The sequence below is a fragment of the Amphiprion ocellaris genome, chromosome 21, assembly GCF_022539595.1.
Source record: "Amphiprion ocellaris isolate individual 3 ecotype Okinawa chromosome 21, ASM2253959v1, whole genome shotgun sequence".
NCBI classification, from domain to species: Eukaryota; Metazoa; Chordata; class Actinopteri; family Pomacentridae; genus Amphiprion; species Amphiprion ocellaris.
In genome coordinates, this window is record NC_072786.1 from 13,000,952 (window position 1) to 13,020,195 (window position 19,244).

The 19,244-nt window shown below is 39.4% G+C and overlaps 1 protein-coding gene across 7 annotated transcripts in view; it reads left to right on the plus strand.

Moving 5' to 3' along the window:
- Positions 1-19,244, plus strand: part of anks1b (ankyrin repeat and sterile alpha motif domain containing 1B) — a 269,926-nt gene that overhangs the window by 134,654 nt on the left and 116,028 nt on the right. For all 7 annotated transcript variants that reach the window (XM_055006381.1, XM_055006380.1, XM_055006379.1 and 4 more), the window contains one exon: positions 16,151-16,307. In XM_055006381.1, coding sequence (XP_054862356.1) covers positions 16,151-16,307 — 157 coding nt within the window. The remainder of the gene's footprint in view (positions 1-16,150; positions 16,308-19,244) is intronic.

Consider the following 19,244-nt stretch of genomic DNA (forward strand, 5'->3'; position numbering starts at 1 on the left):
GCAAAATAATTAAGGGAATTTAGACACACATCAGCTTTTTCTTCATTTTGCACTCTGTGCTTGCTGGATGCCTGTTTTTTTTTTTGGCTGCGTGGGTAGCTACGTTTAGCTCAACTCACCACCAAACTGTCATTTGTGCACCTTAAGCCACTGGAAATAATAGATTTCAGAGCGCAGTGGTGCTGCTGTTGCTCTGAAATGGCCTTTATAGGTTTACCTTAGAAACTACTCTCAGTATAGCATAATATATTAAACAGCACCACAAACTACAGCCTCCAAAATGACCATAAAGTTGAATCAACCTCTAAAACACTTTAAATAATAACTGAAACTGAAACAATAACTGCAGACGATCCCTCTGAAGGCGATGTGACAAATAAAATGCCACCTGAGTACCTTTTTGTGTACTTGTATTGTGTATATCTGAATCAAAGTGTAAATGCATAACCAGAGGCATGCACAAATAACGAGTGTGTCTTCTTGGTGGTCATTTTACTGCGTGGGTTTCTGTCTGTACACAGTACACATGTCTGCACTTTATATTACATTATCCAGAAAATCTAAGGATGCATTACTGTCTGTCACATTATTCTGTGTGTGTGCAGCTGTGGGCATGCCTGTCTGCATAGGGAAGGTTCCTGTTTCAAGGCTTTTCGTCACCAGCCACGGGTTTCCTCCCACCACTGCCATGTGAATGCAGACTGACACCAAAGTGTGTGTGGAGGTTTCCTCTATGGCAGAAGCTTTGAAAAAATAGTTCGAAACTCACTTGTGACAACGTTGAAATCCAAATAGAGAGAAAGAACAAGAAGATGAACAAATGCAAGGGAAAGATACAGATAGAGAAAGGTTTTTAGGGTTGCCAGGCAACACAGAAATTTATGAGATGCCACGCGTGGGATGTCCACCATTGATAAATATCATTCACCATCAGCACCAGGTGCGTCACAGTGCTGCACAATCACACACGTCAGCGTTTCCTAATTGTCTCCCAGCTTATTTTCTTTTATTTCGCCGTCTTTACTTCCTTCTGGTTTTTCTTCCTCACCTCTCTCTTCCTCTTCCCTCACTCAGACCCCCTTCTTGCATTTCTATTTCTCAAAGTCTGTTTTCCTTCCTCGAGTAGGTTGTTGCTGACCTTTAATGTTCCCAGCCCAGGCAGTTTGAAGGAGTTGAGGGGGAGCAAGTCTGTGTCACGCTAGCACAGGTTAAGATCAGAAAGCCATGAGAGCCCTTGAAGACGTTAAGAAACATCAAAGGCAGGTGTTTCTGAGAGGACAGAGATTATGTGGACAGCTTTAGAAGCAGTTAAATGAAGGACTGTACAGGCTCCGTTTGATTCTGGGTCAAGTTTTGGATTTTACATATTGAACAGTTTGAAGACCATGACTTGTCAAGTTCTACAACAAGTCTGTTTAACAATCAATTTGAATAGTTCAGTGTTAGATTTTAACAGTACTGTCATAATCAGACATAGGTGTTTAAGAGGTACTACTATCAATGATACTGCTTATAGAGCCTATATAATAGCATCCTTTTGGTATTTTTAAGTTAAAATTACCACAACATACATTGCGAACTTGCTTTATTTTCCCTCTTTGCTTTATTTCTTTTCTCTTTGACTCTTCTCACTTTATCCATAGTATAATTCAGGTATCTCCATGTGAGGGCTGTAGGCTGTCATACATAACCTACCTGGAGATGAACTACGAGTTTCGCAGCCAAACTGTGTACGTCTCCACATGTATGTACTGTACCTTCAACAAATGTTTCGACAGATTTATCTTGTTTCTTCTCTTACCTGTAAAAGACTTGTTGCACTTGTGGCAACCACCATTCCCTTGTGAAGTGTACCCATATTCTTTCACTAAGAGTGTGTGTGAGTTTGCAAGAGAAAAATGTTTTACATAGAAATAATAAATAGGAAATGTATTTGATTAATTTCTCTGAAAGCGTATCTGATAACCAGAAATATTTTTGATCCCTGATTTTTCATACTTTAACACAGGGACCTCTTTAATACAGGGTTCTGGTGCCCATACTGATCCACAGTACAGGATATAGAAAGGAGTATTTTGACTATCTGTTTGCAGTCTTTATGGTAAGTTAAAATATTCATATTTATGCAGCAGACATGAGAGGGATATAGATATTCTTATCTAACTCCCAGCAAGAAAGTAATTATGTTTTATTCTCCAACATATCAAACCTTTGACAGATAGTTGACGTTAAAGTAAATAAAGTTGTTACTTCTTGGAAACTCTATTTTCTGCTCTTGTATCGAGCAAAACACCTCTGTCCTTTTTGAAGTGTTTTTTTTTTTTTTTTTGTTTTCGTCTGGATGCAGATGTGAAACTGGAAAAACAGTATTATACAGCAGACTCTGAGGTAGCGAGTACAAAGACATGCAATTACAAAAACAAGAGTTAGGTGAGAAGTATTGCAGGACCAAATTTACCAGAGTAAGACGGAAACTGGATTCACAAATAACAACTGGTTGGTGAAGAGCTACATTGTGCCTCAGAGGCATCACCAGAAAAATCAATTGTAAATCAGTGTAGGGAGTACAACATAGTGGTTAATCAAGGAAACATATTCTACAAGAGTATGAGTCAAACGCAGTCTGACCAAAAGATTTAAAATGTTAGCTCAACAAAATGTTGTATTAGCAAGACAATAATGACTCAGACACAAGAATGGAAAGTTTAGTTCACAATAAACTGAAAGCAGAAAAACGACATTGAAATTTTTAAGTCACCAAACTGCTATAAAATAAAACATTCACCAAAGGCTCCCATATGGACATTTGAGTAGATGAAAGATGACTGTCAGTGACCTCATGCTGCAGAAGTAGATGTAACAAAAAAAATGGAATGCAATCATATCGTCCTTAATTGCTCGGTAAGCTTGCATTTGTGTCTTTTTATTAAATCATACTGTTAATTTATCGCATACCAAATGGCTCATTTGTTGTCTGTCATTGTTTGGCTTTACTGCCTTCATCAATACCAGGAACACAGTTTGCCTTGTGGCTGCTATAGAACATCAATTTCCTGTAAAAAAAAAAAAAAAAAAAAAAAAAAAGTAGCGTAAACAGCTAAAACAAATACACTGCCCTTTCAAAAAAAAAAAAAAAAAGTCGCACACTAGTATTTCATTGAACCGCCTTTAGCTCTGAGAACGACACACATTCACCGTGGCATCGTTTCAGTAAGTTTCTGCAATGTCACAGCATTTATTTCTGTCCAGAGTTGCAATAATTTTTCACCAAGATCTTATATTGAAATGGGAGAGTCGGACTGCTGCGCAAAGTCTTCTCCAGCACATCGCAGAGATTCTCAGTAGGGCTGAGGTCTGAACCACTGATTCACAATGTGAGCCCCATGAACCCTGGCATCGTCATCTTGGAATATGCCCGTGCCGTCAGGAAAGATAAACTCCATTGATGGAAAGACCTGGACATTCAGTATATTCAGGTAGTCAGCTGACCTCATTCTTTGGGAACATAACGTTGAACCTGACCAACCCCAGATCATAACCCTAACCCCCTACAGGCTGGTAGGTACTAGCCATCAGTCAGTCAAAGTTTATTTCTATAGCCCTTTACAACAGCCCAAAGGATAACCAAAGTACTTCACAAAACAAGCCATGATGAATGCTTCACTTCATCCATCTCTCTTCTTACCCTGATGTGCCCATGACTTTGGAACAGGGTAAATCTGGACTCATCAGATCACATGACTGCTCCAGAGTCCAATCTTTGTGCTACCTAGCAAATTGAAGCCTTTTTTTCTGATTAGCCTCACTGATCAGTGGTTTTCTTAGAGCTGCACAGCTGTTTAGTCCCAATCCCTTGAGTTCCCTTGGCATTGTGCATGTGGAAATGCTCTTACTTTCACTATTAAACATAGCCATGAATTCACCTGTTGATTTCCTAGGATCATTTAAGAGTTTGCTCTGACCACATTTGTTCCTCGAAGATGAAACCTTCCAGATTTTAAGAATGAGGTGGACGGTTTTTCACCCGATTTTAGTAATTTCAGCAATATCCTTTGTTATTTTCTTTGCTTGATGCCAACCCATATTTTGACCCTTCTGAAACAGATTAACATTCTTTCCACAACCATAGGATATGTCTTCTGATGGTGGTTGTTCAAGAATTGAGAAGCTCCTCACTGCATGAGATAGGGTTAAATAAGTTGTTGCAGCTGAAACATATTCATCATGCAGTAATTATCCAATGGAAGGCTCTCACCTATTTGCTTAGTTAAATCCAAATGGCAACTTTTTTTTTTTGGACAGACAGTATAGTTGACAATATCAGCAAGTATTTGCATAGTGAGGTAACTGTTTCTGATTTTTCAAGCAGAACTACCAAACATTGACTGGTTACAGTTTTTCAGATGTGAGGATTTTATGTTTGATACCTATTTATGTATATGGTCATATGTTAAATCAAAAATCACCATGTTTTGGACTTATTGTTGAATAAAAAAATCTGACTAAAAGTCAGCCGTGGCTCTTGGAAATTGTGATGGTTATTTTCTCACAGTTTTTTAAATCATTATAGAACTAATGGATTGATGAATAGACAGTTAGCAGAGAAAGGTCACTAAATTCCAGAGTAGTTTTGGTCAGTAGTGTGCAAATCTGCAAAGACTTGAATGTGTGTTTTGATTTAGTCATAATGAGTGGAAGATGTTCTGACTTTGTTCTGTTGATTTTAAAAAATTTTTGGGGGTGATTGTTATTCATTTAATTAGCCCAAAAACCAAACATATATTATTGAACATCTTTACTTTTTGTTTTCTTTCTCTGCTGCTCTCTCTCTCTCTCTCTCTCTCTCTCTCTCTCTCTCTCTCTCTCTCTCTCTCTCTCTCTCTCTCTCTCTCTCTCTCTCTCTCTCTCTCTCTCTCTCTCTCTCTCTTTCCTTCTCTCTCTCTCTCTGCAGGACGTAATGCTGCTCTGTACATACAGTTAGTGATCATTATCTCATTAATTCCCTGTAGACTGCAGCTATAGACTCCAGTAACCTTCAACACACACGTATAGCTGTCGTCATATGCTTTCTGCTGCCCTTGACTATGTGAGTGATGTGTGTGTTTATATGTGTGCTCTGACATCCCGCTAGAGTGCAGATATCTTGTTGTTCTCAAGGTAAACAGGAAAAGGGGGAGTGCACTGAAGAATGAGGAATAGAAACACAAAAACAGGGCATCAACAAGAGTAACATGCATCCTATAGTACTAGTACTACCGTATATTACAGCAGAACTCTGCCACCAGGGTTTAAGTGCCCTTGAACAGAACCCTTCGGTACAGAATGCTCTTGCAGTCATAGATAAATGTGGCAAATCTCTGATAAATATGTACATGTTGAAGCTAAGCTGCATTCTCACACAGAGGTGACAGACTGAAATAAGGGGATATTTGCTTTGTGTGTATTTATGTACAACTGATTGAAAGATGTTGCAAGAAGGCTTTTCCTTTCCTTATATTTAAACCAGACAAACGAGATGAGTGACTTACTAAGTTCATATTGAAAGAGAATTTATTTTGCACATTCAGATGTATCCATCTATATGAGTCTGTGTTGTGGCCTCAAATCATGTGTGAGAGCTAATGATGCTGGCAAAAAGTTAGTGTATCTCCTCCTCATTTTGCCTCGGGCAGCACAGTTTTGGAGGGGGGGATACCTGTAGTTGGTGATTTGTATACAGCAGAGCTTGATAATGACAGAACTCTTCAACACGGCTTTTAACAAACTTAAAAGATTTGATCTTGTTACTCCTGTTTTGGCCTCCAATGTGTTTTAGGATGGATTTTTCAGACTTTACTGATTTATTTTAAGGCTCTTTATGCTGTCACTCTTCTATTTCTGTGACCTCCTAGTACTGTATGAACTGTTGTGCACTTTGAGTTCTTTAGGCAGAGTTCTTTTTCCAGTTCCAGGGGCCTGGCTGCTTTAGATAATCAGACCATTTGAGTCCGTCGCCACTTTCTTTCATTTTTCTTAAAACCTGGAGACCCTTTCCTAATTTTACACATTTATTTTTTAAATCTAACAAGCTGTCTTGTGTTTTTTAAAAACATGATGTTTTTATGAATGGTCTGATTTATTTTGTCCCATTGTGAAGCACTTTGTTATCTGGATTTTGGAAAGTCTCTATAAATAAAGAATATTAGTGTTACTGTTGAGGGATACTGAAGCAGCAGCAGATGATATTGCATTACTATATATTATTTGATCTAATCTCTGGTCAAGAGATTATAAGATGCCAGAAGGGAATGGCTCGCTTTTCAAATAATTCTTTGATGTTTTTAGAAATGTACGTATTTGCTTTCTTCATACTGAAAAATAGGCATGAGCACGAGTGGCTGATTAGCTTCCCCTAACATAAAACCTGGAAGCTGGAGGAAACGCCCAGTCTGTCTTTGGCCAAAGGTTAAACAAGGCTAACAGCCATGTTAGCTGCTCTGTGAGGCTGCAATTGTTGAGTGATGCTTTGAGCTAAATGCTGATGACATCATACTGACAAGTTCATAATAACTATGCTAACATGCTTAGATCTGAACACACATAACAGCTCAGACTAATGACCAACCAACATTGTCATTCACAAAGCTATTTTACTAACTTGGTTAAAAATCTGCTTACCTGCACCTCTAAAGCTACTACACAGTTTGTTTGTTTATTTAATTGTCTAATCCAGTCACTAATTTTCCAGTCTGTGTGTAGCTTTACATTTAGTCGACAGACATGAGAGTGGTATTGATAGTTTCTACCACAGAGCAACAGAAAAAACAAACAATGGATACGCACTTTGCCTAAAGAACTATTAATTTAAAAGTCCTCGGCAGGTATGATTGAAAACACTGAAACTCACAGGAGTTTCGTGAGTTATTAGAACTGTTTCCAAAGCTGCAGTTAAATACTTGGAACCTTGAATGTTTGGTCAGTCTGACATTGTACTGCAGTTCAGTAGTACTTAGTAGATTTCTCTAAAAGTTTGAACAACTGATAATTTGGGGTCTAATGTTTCCCTTCACTTTCATCTGTCTTATTTTTTGCATTTAAATTCTTCTTCTTTTTGTTTCCTCCATCACTTTCAATCCTTTTTTTTCGATAAATGGGTGATCTCAAACATCCTAAATTAGCCACCTGAGAATCTCTTATTGTATGTCATGGAAGGTATAATGAGATGAAATTTGAATATGGATAAATGTTCGTCTGACTTGTATATACAGTTAAGGCCGAAATTATTCATACCCCTCGCAAATTTTCACTTAAAGCTACTGTTAAAAGTAAATAAAAGCTGAGAAATTATTTTTTTCCACAATGATGCCTCTTGTACATCACCTTAATATCTTTTGGGAAACAGCTGTGTCATTTCCAATCAAAAAAACCTTGCTGGTTGAATAAAAGTAACTCTAAGTCAAAATTTGCTAGGGGTATGAATAATTTCGGGCTTGACTGTGTATCTTTTCACCTTAAGATCTTATAACAATAATGTGCGGCAGAGCTGTTTTATAGATTTTCACTCCTTCAAATTACAGTTAGAGAACCTGCAGTAACGTTGTTAAAAAAAAAAAAAAGAAGAAGATCATTTGGGAGCCCCATCACAACATGTACTAGTTTTACTATCCACAAAACATCCCATCAAAATCAAGGGCAGATCAGCTGTCATGCTGTGCTGTTGGCACATCAGTGAAGTGTCTGTGTGCAGAAGGTTGATGTGAGACCGACGGGAGCAGTAAGCATCCTCTAAAGCAATTCCCTCTGTCATTATTGAGATATAAAAACAGAGTACATATAAAATAATAAATGGGAAGTTGGTTTTAGCCCCCCACTAACTTGCTGCCTTGTACAAAAGAACAAAATAAAACTGTTCAGCAAAAAAACAAGTGGGACACTGGGTGCCAATTAGGTTCATTATTTTATTCTTTTTATTCATTAAAGAGAAGTATAATAATAATCTGGATGACAAGTGGATAATAAAAAAAATAAATTTTCTGCCTATATTCTGTACTTGCTTTTAATGTAAAAACACAGTGTACTGTACACTGTCAGAAACTAGAAATATTTTAATCCCTCACAATAAAAAAAAAGGTTCAAATTGGTCTGCTATTTTAAAAAAAAAAGTTCTTTGAAGATGGTAAAAATCCAAACACTATGCTATATATTTACATTAGAAATAATCAAAAGAGATGATAAGTATGCGAAAATAGTATATTTTTTGTAGAAAAATGAAACTAAAGCTGTTGGTCTTGAAAGAGCAATATTCCACAGTCACCTGTGCAGCTGCTGAAGTTGCTGCTCCAAAACTATCTCCGAAGTTGTGGGTCGTGCAATTAAATCCAGTATAAGTTCGGTCACACAGCAGTGGCTCTCTGGTAGCAGCCTCCTGCTCTGGCTAGTTGCCGTGTCTGTGGGATTAAGTGTGGAGCCAAGGGAAGCCACAGTTTGAGCTTTGCTCAATACAGCAGCCATCATGGGGAATGTGAAGGGTGTTATTTTCTGAGGAGTGACTGTCTGTGTCCCATGGGTGGCTCAGCTAGCTGATTTCAGTGGGATTAGCCAGACATGGAGGGAAATCCAATTCTGTGAGGCAATCCCTTCTCACTCCTCTGACCAACCTGCACCTCATTCTATTTCTCTGCTCTTCTTCTGTTTCCCAGACTCGAATTCGCTTCTCAACCAGCTGTTCTCTACATCTCTCCTAATTTTTTTTCTACCACTTTCTACGTCATCTTTTTAACAGTTTTTGAGTTGCTTTTTTGCAAAAATTGAGGGGAGGCAATTAGCCTTACTGTTCAAAGTGGAAAAAATACACCTACGTTACCTCTGAATTAGTCTGAATAAGACGCAGATAAAGATTAGCCAGGTTAAGTACCACTGTGTCTGCATGATGATGAAAGCAGACAGTCGCTGACAGTCCCTGACAACCTGCAGCAAGTGATGCTGCGCAAAAGAACTGGGTGACTGGATAAACTTTTGATTATCAGGAAAGAAGAAGGAGCGTATTAGCTTGTGGAGTGGTGTTCCTATTTTAATTGCATTTTTAATCTGTTTTTTCATCATTACGTCTCTTGACTGCTGTCCTCATGGCTGCACCTCTCTCTGTTCTTTCCACTCATTGAGGCTCTCAGAGAGTCCATTGTCCTCTCTGGAGTCCACTCCCCCTTTTTTTCTCTAATCAAATAGTCTCCATGAGGAAATGCCAGCAAATTATAGCCCCTATTCATATCTGATGGCCTATGAACTCAGTGTACAGTGTATGAGGCAGTGGGTTGGGTTGTGACTGTTACAGTGTTGAAAGACATAAAGAGAAAGCATCAACAGATTTAAGACAGTAAAATAGAATCTGGTCAGAAAAGTAGCAGCACAGTTTCTATTTGGGTTATCAGGCCTGTGCACATGAGAACACATATGTACATATGCTTGATATAATGCAAGCAAATTCAGTTGCGCATACAAAGAGGAAAAACTCAAAGTATTCACTTAAGCTCTCACATGACCCTACATTAAAAAAAAAAAAAAGCTGTATCTGCTGCAGGCAGACACGTACAAACACCACACTGCATTATTAGTCAGATATAATCACAAACCGTGGCATATCCTTCGGTCACATGTGGAGGCACCGTCTCACACACACACACACACACACACTTAAACGTTTAATCTGGCCTCTGCAGTTGGACGGGAACTGCATACGACCTGCTAATTAGTGGCCAGAGGAGGCCTCTGTTTGTCTGCTCTCTTCCTGTTCGGCTCAGACACAAGTTCCTCTGTGTCCTATCTCTGCCCTGAAAGATACAGAAGGAGGGAGGGAATTGAATGAAGACTCAGTGTGTTTGTTTGTTGGAGGCACTGCTCGTCTTGCACCGCGTGAAGCCTTTTTTTTTTTTTTTTTTTAACCACGTTTTAAAGCTTTTTAAAGCCCTTCAGGGCCAAGGAGGAAGAGGAGCGAGGACACCATCAAAATATCAGGTAGCTAAACCTGTTGTCACACTACCGGATTAACTTCATCTCCAGATTTAGGTGCTTCTGGGCTGCACTGGGGACTTGAGTGTGAGGGATTTCCTGGCACTGACTGTCCTGTTTGAGATTGAGGGGAAAGTAGTTTTTCCACTGGCACGGGAATTGCTCAAACGTCAAGCTTTTTGCTCTCTTCGCTAAATTGCCCATTTTCTTGTCTCAGTTTCACTGTCCTTTGTGAGAGAAATCAAGCGTGTTGTCTGTACTTGCTTCCTATTTCTGAGGGTTTTTTTCTGTTTGTGTGTGTGAGGAAATCCCGACTCCTAACTCATTGCACTCCCACTTCCTCTGCTTCCCTTCCTCAGTATGAACTCATTTTCCTCTTCCCGCTCTGTCTCTTGCTCATCTCCTTGGGATTCGCTGACACAAACTCCAAAGTAAGTGTTGAGATGGATCCTGGTGCCCTTTGATCTACCTGTGTTTTCCTCTGCCTTCTCTTTTCACTGTCTGTCTCTGTCTTCATCTCAGGCAGTGCTTTACGTTGCTCCTGTCAGCTTTGGCCTCTTTCTTTCGGTTTGCTTCTTCCTAAGCAGCCAGGGTGAAAGCTTGGGAATTACAGCAGAGAGAGGAATAATGGCAGTTGATCTTAAAGTGAAAGGAGAGAGTAGAGAGGTAGAAGTGGTGATAAAGGACGGGGAAGAATAGATAGAGTATGTGACAGAAGAATGAGAAATTAATTTATAGTACATATTAAAGGTCATACCTCAACTCTGGGATTAAAAAAAAAAATAGGTAGAATTCTTAATAACTTCATGTTTTCTGTCCTTTCTCCCTCAACCTTTCATTTTAATATTTCCTCCCTGTAGACACTACAGAGAAATATCAGAATATCTTTCCTGAGCTTATTCTGTCGTAGAGCTGCTCTGTGTGCTTTTTTTGAACTTCTAATTTTTTTTAATTAATTCATGGTGACATCTTGGTTACTACTGCAAACAAATAAGACAGAGATTGAGATGATTGCTAGCATTTTTTGCCAGATTTCATAGTGCTGATTGTTTATTTTCAAATCAAGACTGAATATCCCATTAAGCCTGTCACTTCCTGTTACAAAGACAATGGTTCCACTTGTCTCTGTTTGAATCTCCTTTCACTTCCAGTAACTGCCTTAACTTGGAAATTCTTATCTTCAGTTCTTCTAACAAACTGCACTCTTTCCCAGCTTAATGCCCCAAAGCAAACAAGTGCATTTCCAGTCAAGTCTGACCAAGTGACGCACACTGTAAGGCACCATGTTACTCAGAGTAATTAGGGACTGCTACTACTGTTAATAAGTCATCATTTTCTCCTCCACCCCCTACCTTCTGAGAGAAACTACATGTTGAGTTTACCTGCGTACATGATTAGGCATGGGTGATGAAAATGATAGCGATATGTGCTACAACAATGAGAAAATTGTTTAAAAGAATATTTGATGGTTTCACTTGCAAACTGCCTTGAAAGCACATGATGAACATGAGAAATTCAATTGCATAACCAAATTTGAAGTGACCTCCCTCCCTGTCTCATAACGAGTCTGTCCTGTTTTGATAATGAGCCCTTTCACCCTCTGCTGTTCCCCCTGTAGCTTCCATGCAGGTCTCCTGAGGTATGACAGTCCTTGGCCACTTGACTCTCTTGTCATCCCCATCCATGCCCACCAAATTCCCCCTGGTTGAGGCTGTGACTAGCAGGGACCAGTGTTTGCCGTAGCAAGAAGGGCTGCCTTAGTGACACATTTCCCATTTCCTTGATGCCGGTACAGGGTCCCCATTAGTGATACCAGCCATTTGGAACCTCAACCTCAGCGTGGTGCGTCTTTGACCTGTTCGCCTTTTGCGTGTCTCCAGTCTAATTAATTTCTTTATTCAGTGTTTATCAAGATGAGATGATTTATCACATATCTGTGATGCCCAGAGTTAGTGAGGCTGTTGATACCACTTGTGGAAAGTGAAGGGCTTGGACAGTTTGGAGGACACGATCACATTCTTGGACACATCCATCCAGGAAATATATTGTCGTATCATTCTGTCTGAAATGTTTTCTTAGATAACAGATAGTGGAGTTATGAACGTTCAGGTGCCTGGTTAAGGCCCTAAGTTTTCCACATAGTCTGCTCAGAATCCACGTAAACACCGTTTTATAACTAGTATGTCTGTACTATGTTACACAACAATGAATTTGGTAGCTTTTGAGACATTTCACTAATAATACAAAAATATCATCCGTGTAGTGGAACTAATGAATGTTAAGGCAACATCATGGTACATTTAAACATGCTGTGTGAGATATATTGAGACCAGGTTTCCCATTTAATGGTCTTGCCTTTTTTCCATCATAATTATCATAAAGTCTCAAAATTAATGTGAAGATGATACATTGAGCCTTTAATTTGAGCTGTCACATGCATTTATAATTCCAAGTAGAGTTTTTATGTCCCTGAAATGAGCAATGAACTACCAGCAGGTCTTTATGGCTCCATGAGAGCACTCTGAACCTTTCCTTCAGCTCTGTGAGTGAAATCTGCAGCTAACCAGGCTGTCAAGTCAAATCAGTGTCAGTTGAGGCTGCGCCACCTGTGGAGAGAAGGCATAGCAGACTGACTGAATCTCCATTAGCTGGTAATGGCAGTATAATTGAGTGCTGATGGAGAAAGAAAAGGGAGGGGAAAAAATAGAGAGGGGTCTTTGAGTTTGTAGGCCTTTTAATAAAGTGTGCTGTGAAATAAATCTCAGATTGAGCGCAGAGGGTGTGAGCGAGAGAAATCATCAAAGGACTGATTGGTCTATCAGCCAGAATGATTAATCCGTTTTGAGTGTTCTCAGTGCGTGATTGATGGCCTGGTGCAGTGTGGGTAATGTAGTAACAGATGATGACAAGAAGACTAATGGCCGTTGAATGGGGAAAGGAGGTTGGGAGAAGGCAAAGGAGGGAATGATGGAGTCAGGGTTGAGGAATATATAAGAAGCCATGTTCAGAACAGGCGCAACCACACACACAACTTGTCACCATGGTGACAAGTTCACCACTGATCCCATTAGGAAAGGCACAACCAAGGGAAGGTTGCCAAGTGACTCTACAAAAATGATGATAGAGTGTTGCGTTATGGGAAAAAGGCAGTCATCCAGAGGCTACGTCTCTGGAAAGAAATGTTTTGTCTTTTTGGCTGAAATGACTCTCACCCCCTGTAACCTTTTCCCCTGCTTCACATCACTCATCGCTTGTTTTTCATTCTTTCTTGGAACACATCTGCCTCAGAGATAAGGGACCTATTGGGCTTCAGCTCTCTGTCTGAGCCCATTGGGGCTCAACCTTTTCACCAGTGCTGCAACAAAGCACAATCTGAAATTCTGCTGGAATATCCAGTGAGGGTTTTATATAAAAGTCCCAAAGAAGCATTTCCTTATAACTTGCTCGTTAGTATTGTTGCCCTTTTGGTAAAAATCTATCAATTTCTTTTAATATGTATGTTACAGTTTAGGAATTCGGCAGTGTATTTGGTCGAAGTAGCTTTCCTTTTTTTGTTTTAATTTTTAGTGTTAGGGGTTGTTTATTTATTAGCTTGTAGTCATTTAATCAGTTAAGATATTAACCAAAAAGGCAGAGGACAAGGGACATGCATGTCAGAAAATTGTAGATCTGCAGTAGTACCTGGTTGCACCACCAGGTGGACCTTCTGACTGTTTATTAAGATGGAGTTACAGGTGTGTTGCTAACTGCCCGTGGTGGTCGCATAAAACAAGTGCATCTTTCTGCTGTCTCAGTGCTAACTGTGACTGTGCTATTGATTAACTCTGCAGCATCAGGTTGTGAAAAATGTGTCTGCTGGCTGTGTGGTGTAGCCAGTACCCTGAGGCTCATGCTAATGCTAAACTGGGATTTTCAAATGCTAACAGATGCTGAGACCTGTGTGTCTGTCTGCAGAGAGCAGCTGTTAGTGCTAGCACTGCTAACGCTCAAGAGTAGCAGGATTCTAATTACGTACTCGTAGCATTAAACTAAAGTGATGAAGTGATGCACCCGTATAAATCCAGAAGTGGCCGTAAATACTGACAGATTTCCTGGACTGATAAAGTTGCTGCAGCAGTATTTATGGACATCTGTTCTAGCTGAGCAGCTGTTTCTAGCAGCTGGACAAAGTGTAGTGACTATTTGTTAAAATCAAACTTATACTCAAAGAGCCACTGATGTACCATGAGCATGTAGTCTACGCACAGAAAGTCAATTGTCCAAATGAAATATGTGCACTTTGCAAGCAAGCAAGCAAAAGAACAAAGAATCACTGCTTCTACTGCCTCTCTTGATCTAGTTGAAAAACCATATACCCTCCCCAGTGCTTGCCAGTCCTGTACCTACCCTGCACTTTCAGAAAAATCAAAGCAAGCAAAACAAAAATAACAACATCCCCGTCACATACACAAACATCTAAAGTGTCCAAACACTTTATATTCTGCTTATTGAACAACAATCTAATAAAAAATCTCCTCCACTAATGTTACTCATAGTGAAAAAGTCAGTCTATCACGTAGATCAAATATGAAGATTATTTAAATGCTGTGAAGAGATTAATAACAGAGCAGATTATTTACTGGTGAAGATTGCAACTCCTTTGCTGTGTTAAATATTTTGGATTTTGTTGTGCCAGTCATTGAATAGTAATTTTAATTATTTTACAACTCAAGTACCCCAGTGTCTACTTTATCTGTTCGTCATATTCCTGATGTAAAAAGGCAAATTTTGTGGTAAACATTAAGTGCCAGTGATTGGTACATGGTTTTGATCTGTATATGTATAATGTAGAGAAAGGTCCACTGTATTTCCCAGTGCTCTTTCAGTTTTGCAGTTTCCCTTATCTTCTCATCTTTTTCACATTTTGGAGCTTTCAGTGATGTTGGGAATGAAATGTTAAAACGTTCTAAAAAAACACCTCACCATAAAACAGTTCAAACTGCTTTCTGAACACGAATCCATGCTGTCTTGATAAGTTTATCAGGAGTTTTAGCTCTGTTGTGTTTTAGGGAATTTTGTGATTGGTTTTGCAGCATTTATTTTGTTCTTTTTTTAATCCATTCATGCCATGTGATGAGACCCTGAAGCTATTGCACCATCAAAGGGTGGATCAACAGCTACCTCTTTCATCAGTTAATAAATTGAAATAAAACCTTGCATCTCATGTTTGAAGGTTGCAGATTTTAAAACATATCATACCCCATCTTAACACTACAGGATTTTGCCTTGTAGCACATTCATCTAATTAAACCATGAAACCTAAGCAATTGCAGCAATTTTACAACAATCTGCCTTTTATTGAAGGCACTGGCAATAATTTTCGAGTCAAAAGATGCATGTTCTTTTTTAAAAAGGTCCAAGAAAACCCTGTTGATTACAGTCCTCACAGAGGACAAAAAGCCAAAGTCCTCAAGGGACTGTTTTCCAAGATTTAAAATAAGCAAGAAAAGTTTAAACTCTTTCCAACCCTTTACTTTGAGAGAACATTGGCCTAAATCTTTCGTGATAATCCAATTGTGTGAACATGGTTGGACTTGAATGATAGCCTTGAGCTGAACTGAGAGATTACGAGGCCAATGTATTTGGTTCTTTTCTTTTCTTATTTGTAATGATGCACCTCAGGCAAAAGGCAGTCAAAGTGATGGGTGAGAAAGAAAAAGGATCAGACCTTTAGCCCTGAATAGACACTGTTTATTTTTTATGTTTTTCTTTTTATTTTACAACTGAGTTTGTATTGTGTTGTGCTCTGTCTTTTACATAGAGCTCATGAAATCAAAATGACTCTTTTTGGTTTTCATGGCTGTGCGTCCAGACTCAGTCAAAGGGCTCTTCAGTGTGCTTGTCAATCACTATTCACTAACATGATTCATCACGTATGGGTTTAATGGAAGAGATAATAGGCCAGCTGCAGTACATAATTAATAATGCAATTAGTGGTGTGCTTGTGTTTCCCTGAATGGACATGGATGGAGTCCTGCTTGTAGTTCACGTTGGAGTAGGCTAATAAAACACACACAATAACAGTGGTGGCCAGAAAAGTGGCCACCAGATTGTTGTCGTTTTTGGTTAATGTGACATATTTAATAAATTCCCTCAACATTTTTCTTTCTCTGTTTTTGTCTCCCAGGATTCAAAGCGCTCGGCAGAGATCGTCACCTCTCCTTCACTGGATGTTTTCCTTCCAGAAGATGAGGACAACCCGTACGAGTCTGTGACCACCGCCGTCACACGCAAACCCTGCTCCCTCGATATCAACCACCGGCTCAACGCCTGCCCACGCAATGGTAGGGCTGACAGAAAACTGCATTTTTGTTTTGTTTGTTGCCTGCATTGCATGATTTAGTTCTTAAAATACAGATGGCCACTTCCTCCTCAAAAAGCAAATTCTTTTTTACAGTAGTACTTTAATTCCTGTGAATATAATACCTAACTTTTATATCACAGATGAAAATATTTTTATGTTGGTAACCCTCTGAACCCCAAAACCCGCTGTTAGTTTGAACAGCATGTTACCTTCAAAGAATCGCCAAAATTACACCTTTTATCAGAGTTGCCAGATTTTTAACCTTCAAACAGTCCAACACTGCAAATCTATGCAACAAATCATGTGTGACTTTCAGTTCCGTCTGGAAAATGAACTAAATCCTACTTATAATAATGATATGCACATCCAAATCACTTTTATCACCGTCACATCTTTATAAAGATTTGCCAAACCATTTGTAAAAAAATTAAAATTTCTGCGCTCCTTGGTGTAAGTATGAAGCCATGATTGAATCAGCTGTCACCACAAGTCAGCTGACAAAAATTCAGAGACTTTGCTACCTTACTGGGTTGAATTGCAGGCTTTGTTTAAGCAGAACAGATAGGAGACAAGGATGAAAACAAATTAAAAATGTAAGCAGTCAAATATCTCTAATATGTAGAATCACCATTTTTTCCAGTATCTTTTTTCTCCGGTTTGAACCAACCATTTGTTTGCTGAGTCTAAATCAAGCTAGATATCGTGTGATTTTTTCAGTAAAATAATGACTGCTTTACAAAATGATTAGAAACAAAAAAGATGGAGCATTTAAACAGTAAAATAATAAGTGATGTAACAAAGATTGTGTAAAATATACAGTCAATCATCCAACTCTAGTTTTCCTATTGTGAAAACTGAACAAAAACCAAAATGGAACAGAGTCAGCAACCGATGATATGTTTCTAACTATAGTGGAAAAATACTGAACTAGAAGTTTCTCAGTTGTGACCTTGTGTGCAATCTCCATCATAATTTACAGTGTTTATTTGTTATGAATCTTTGTTCATTTATTTGGGCCTTTCCAAACGTTGCTGACAGTGGAACATATGGTGCCATGCTGTGTCTTCGTGTTCGCTGTTCACAAGCAACAGTCCATAAAAATATCCCGCTGTTGTGATGATCACAACTTCAGTAGAAGAAATGAGCCACCTGAAAGCGAAACAAATTCTCTATTCAACATTAATACAAGTTTTATGGCTGTTAGGTGCGGAAAAATGTAGGTGAGAGTGAGAGAATCTTTGTTTGGAATGCATGCATTGTTTAATTTATGCCTGAAATGGGTTGGATGATTTTATAGAAAAACCTCGCAAGCCTAATTGATGTAACAGCTGTTGTGCTCGATTATGTCGTTACAATGTTAATACATTTAAGCAAACTCCCAAAAGTCAGGACAGCCACAAACATCTAGAAAAGCCTATGTGGACATTACCTGACTATACAAACAACTCTGCAAATATGCCTGAAATAACCAGAGTAGCCAGATGCTGTCACTTGCAGGTGAACAGCAGATTTCTTTCCTGTGTCTCTCATTCTTGGTTTGTGTACATTCTCTAGGGGCACAGAAATGGATGTTTAATAATAGCGTCATCAAGTCAAAATCAATGCAGACTCACAGAAATGGTGCATAATAATAGTGTCATGAAGTTAAGATCAGAGCTCTCATGCACTTAATGATTTGAGAGTGAGACAACCAAACCCTCATGCTCTTAGCATGAACGAGTGTTAGCAGAATGAGTGTTGAGATTGGGAGTGGGCCGATGTGCAACTCCCTTCACATACACGGTTATTTGATTCATATGGTAAATGCTGAATGATCTACACTTATATAGCACTTTTCTACCTTAGTGGTACTCAAAGCACTTTATTACAGGGTTTCACATTTACCCATTCACACATCAGTGGTGGCAAAGCTGCCATGCAAGGTTCTCACCTGCCGTCAGTGCAGAAGAGGGGTCAGGTGTCGAACCGTCAAACTTGCAATTAGTGGACAACCCGCCCTGCCTGAGCAACAGCCACCTGATGTACAGTGTGGATTAGAGTAGCTTGAAGAAAGTGTCTTGTTTAGTGGAAAGCACCTCCTGTACTTTGACAGTGGCTAAAAACTCATCCAGACAGATGAGCTCCAAAAAAGCAGGGCAAGCTTTTAATTACTCATCTCCAACAAGATAAATCCTGTCTACATAGGGGTTTATAAATGAAGTAACCATTCAGCGATTCATTTCTGATTCAGTGTACTCTTCCAATGCCACAGGGTCTTCAAATCTGTTTTCACTCTTGGATTTTATATGAGCTAATCCCTCAGCCTCTGACCTTTCAGTCGATTCTGTTTGCTCACCACTTGTTTGGTCTGCGGCGTTATACTTCGACACCCACGACAACAAACACCCACAATGTGTTCTTCCCTTTCACTCGGCTCCCATAGCGATGCTACACACTGCAGGTTGTCACAGCAACTGCATCACCGGCTGGTGAGTCACCTGTATGTTGCTATGGGAACTGTCTTGCTAGTGACACCCCCCCCTCCTTTTCCTCCTTCCACCTCCCAACTGGAGCAGAGACTGGCTACTGTAGACTCGTGTGTGTGTGTGTGTGTGTGTGTGTGTGTTTACACTTGTCTGGTCACACGTTTAGCTGTTGCATCTCGTCTGTGGTTGGCTGCAGGATAGCAGAGAGTCGAACTGTCAACATATAGTCTGGATTGTGTGTGTGAACCGGGAGGTTAGTTGCTTTATGTCAAAGTGTCTTTTGGTGGAAAATTGCTTCACTGACGCAAGTGAGCAGTGTGGGTGTTGTTTGTTCTCAGCTCTCTGAGTGCTGTTACCTGACCACATGAGAGAGAGACCCAGAGAGAATGAGCCTGAGAGGTGAGGCAGAGCTCCTCACATTCTCATGTTAATAGTAAAAACAACATGAAATG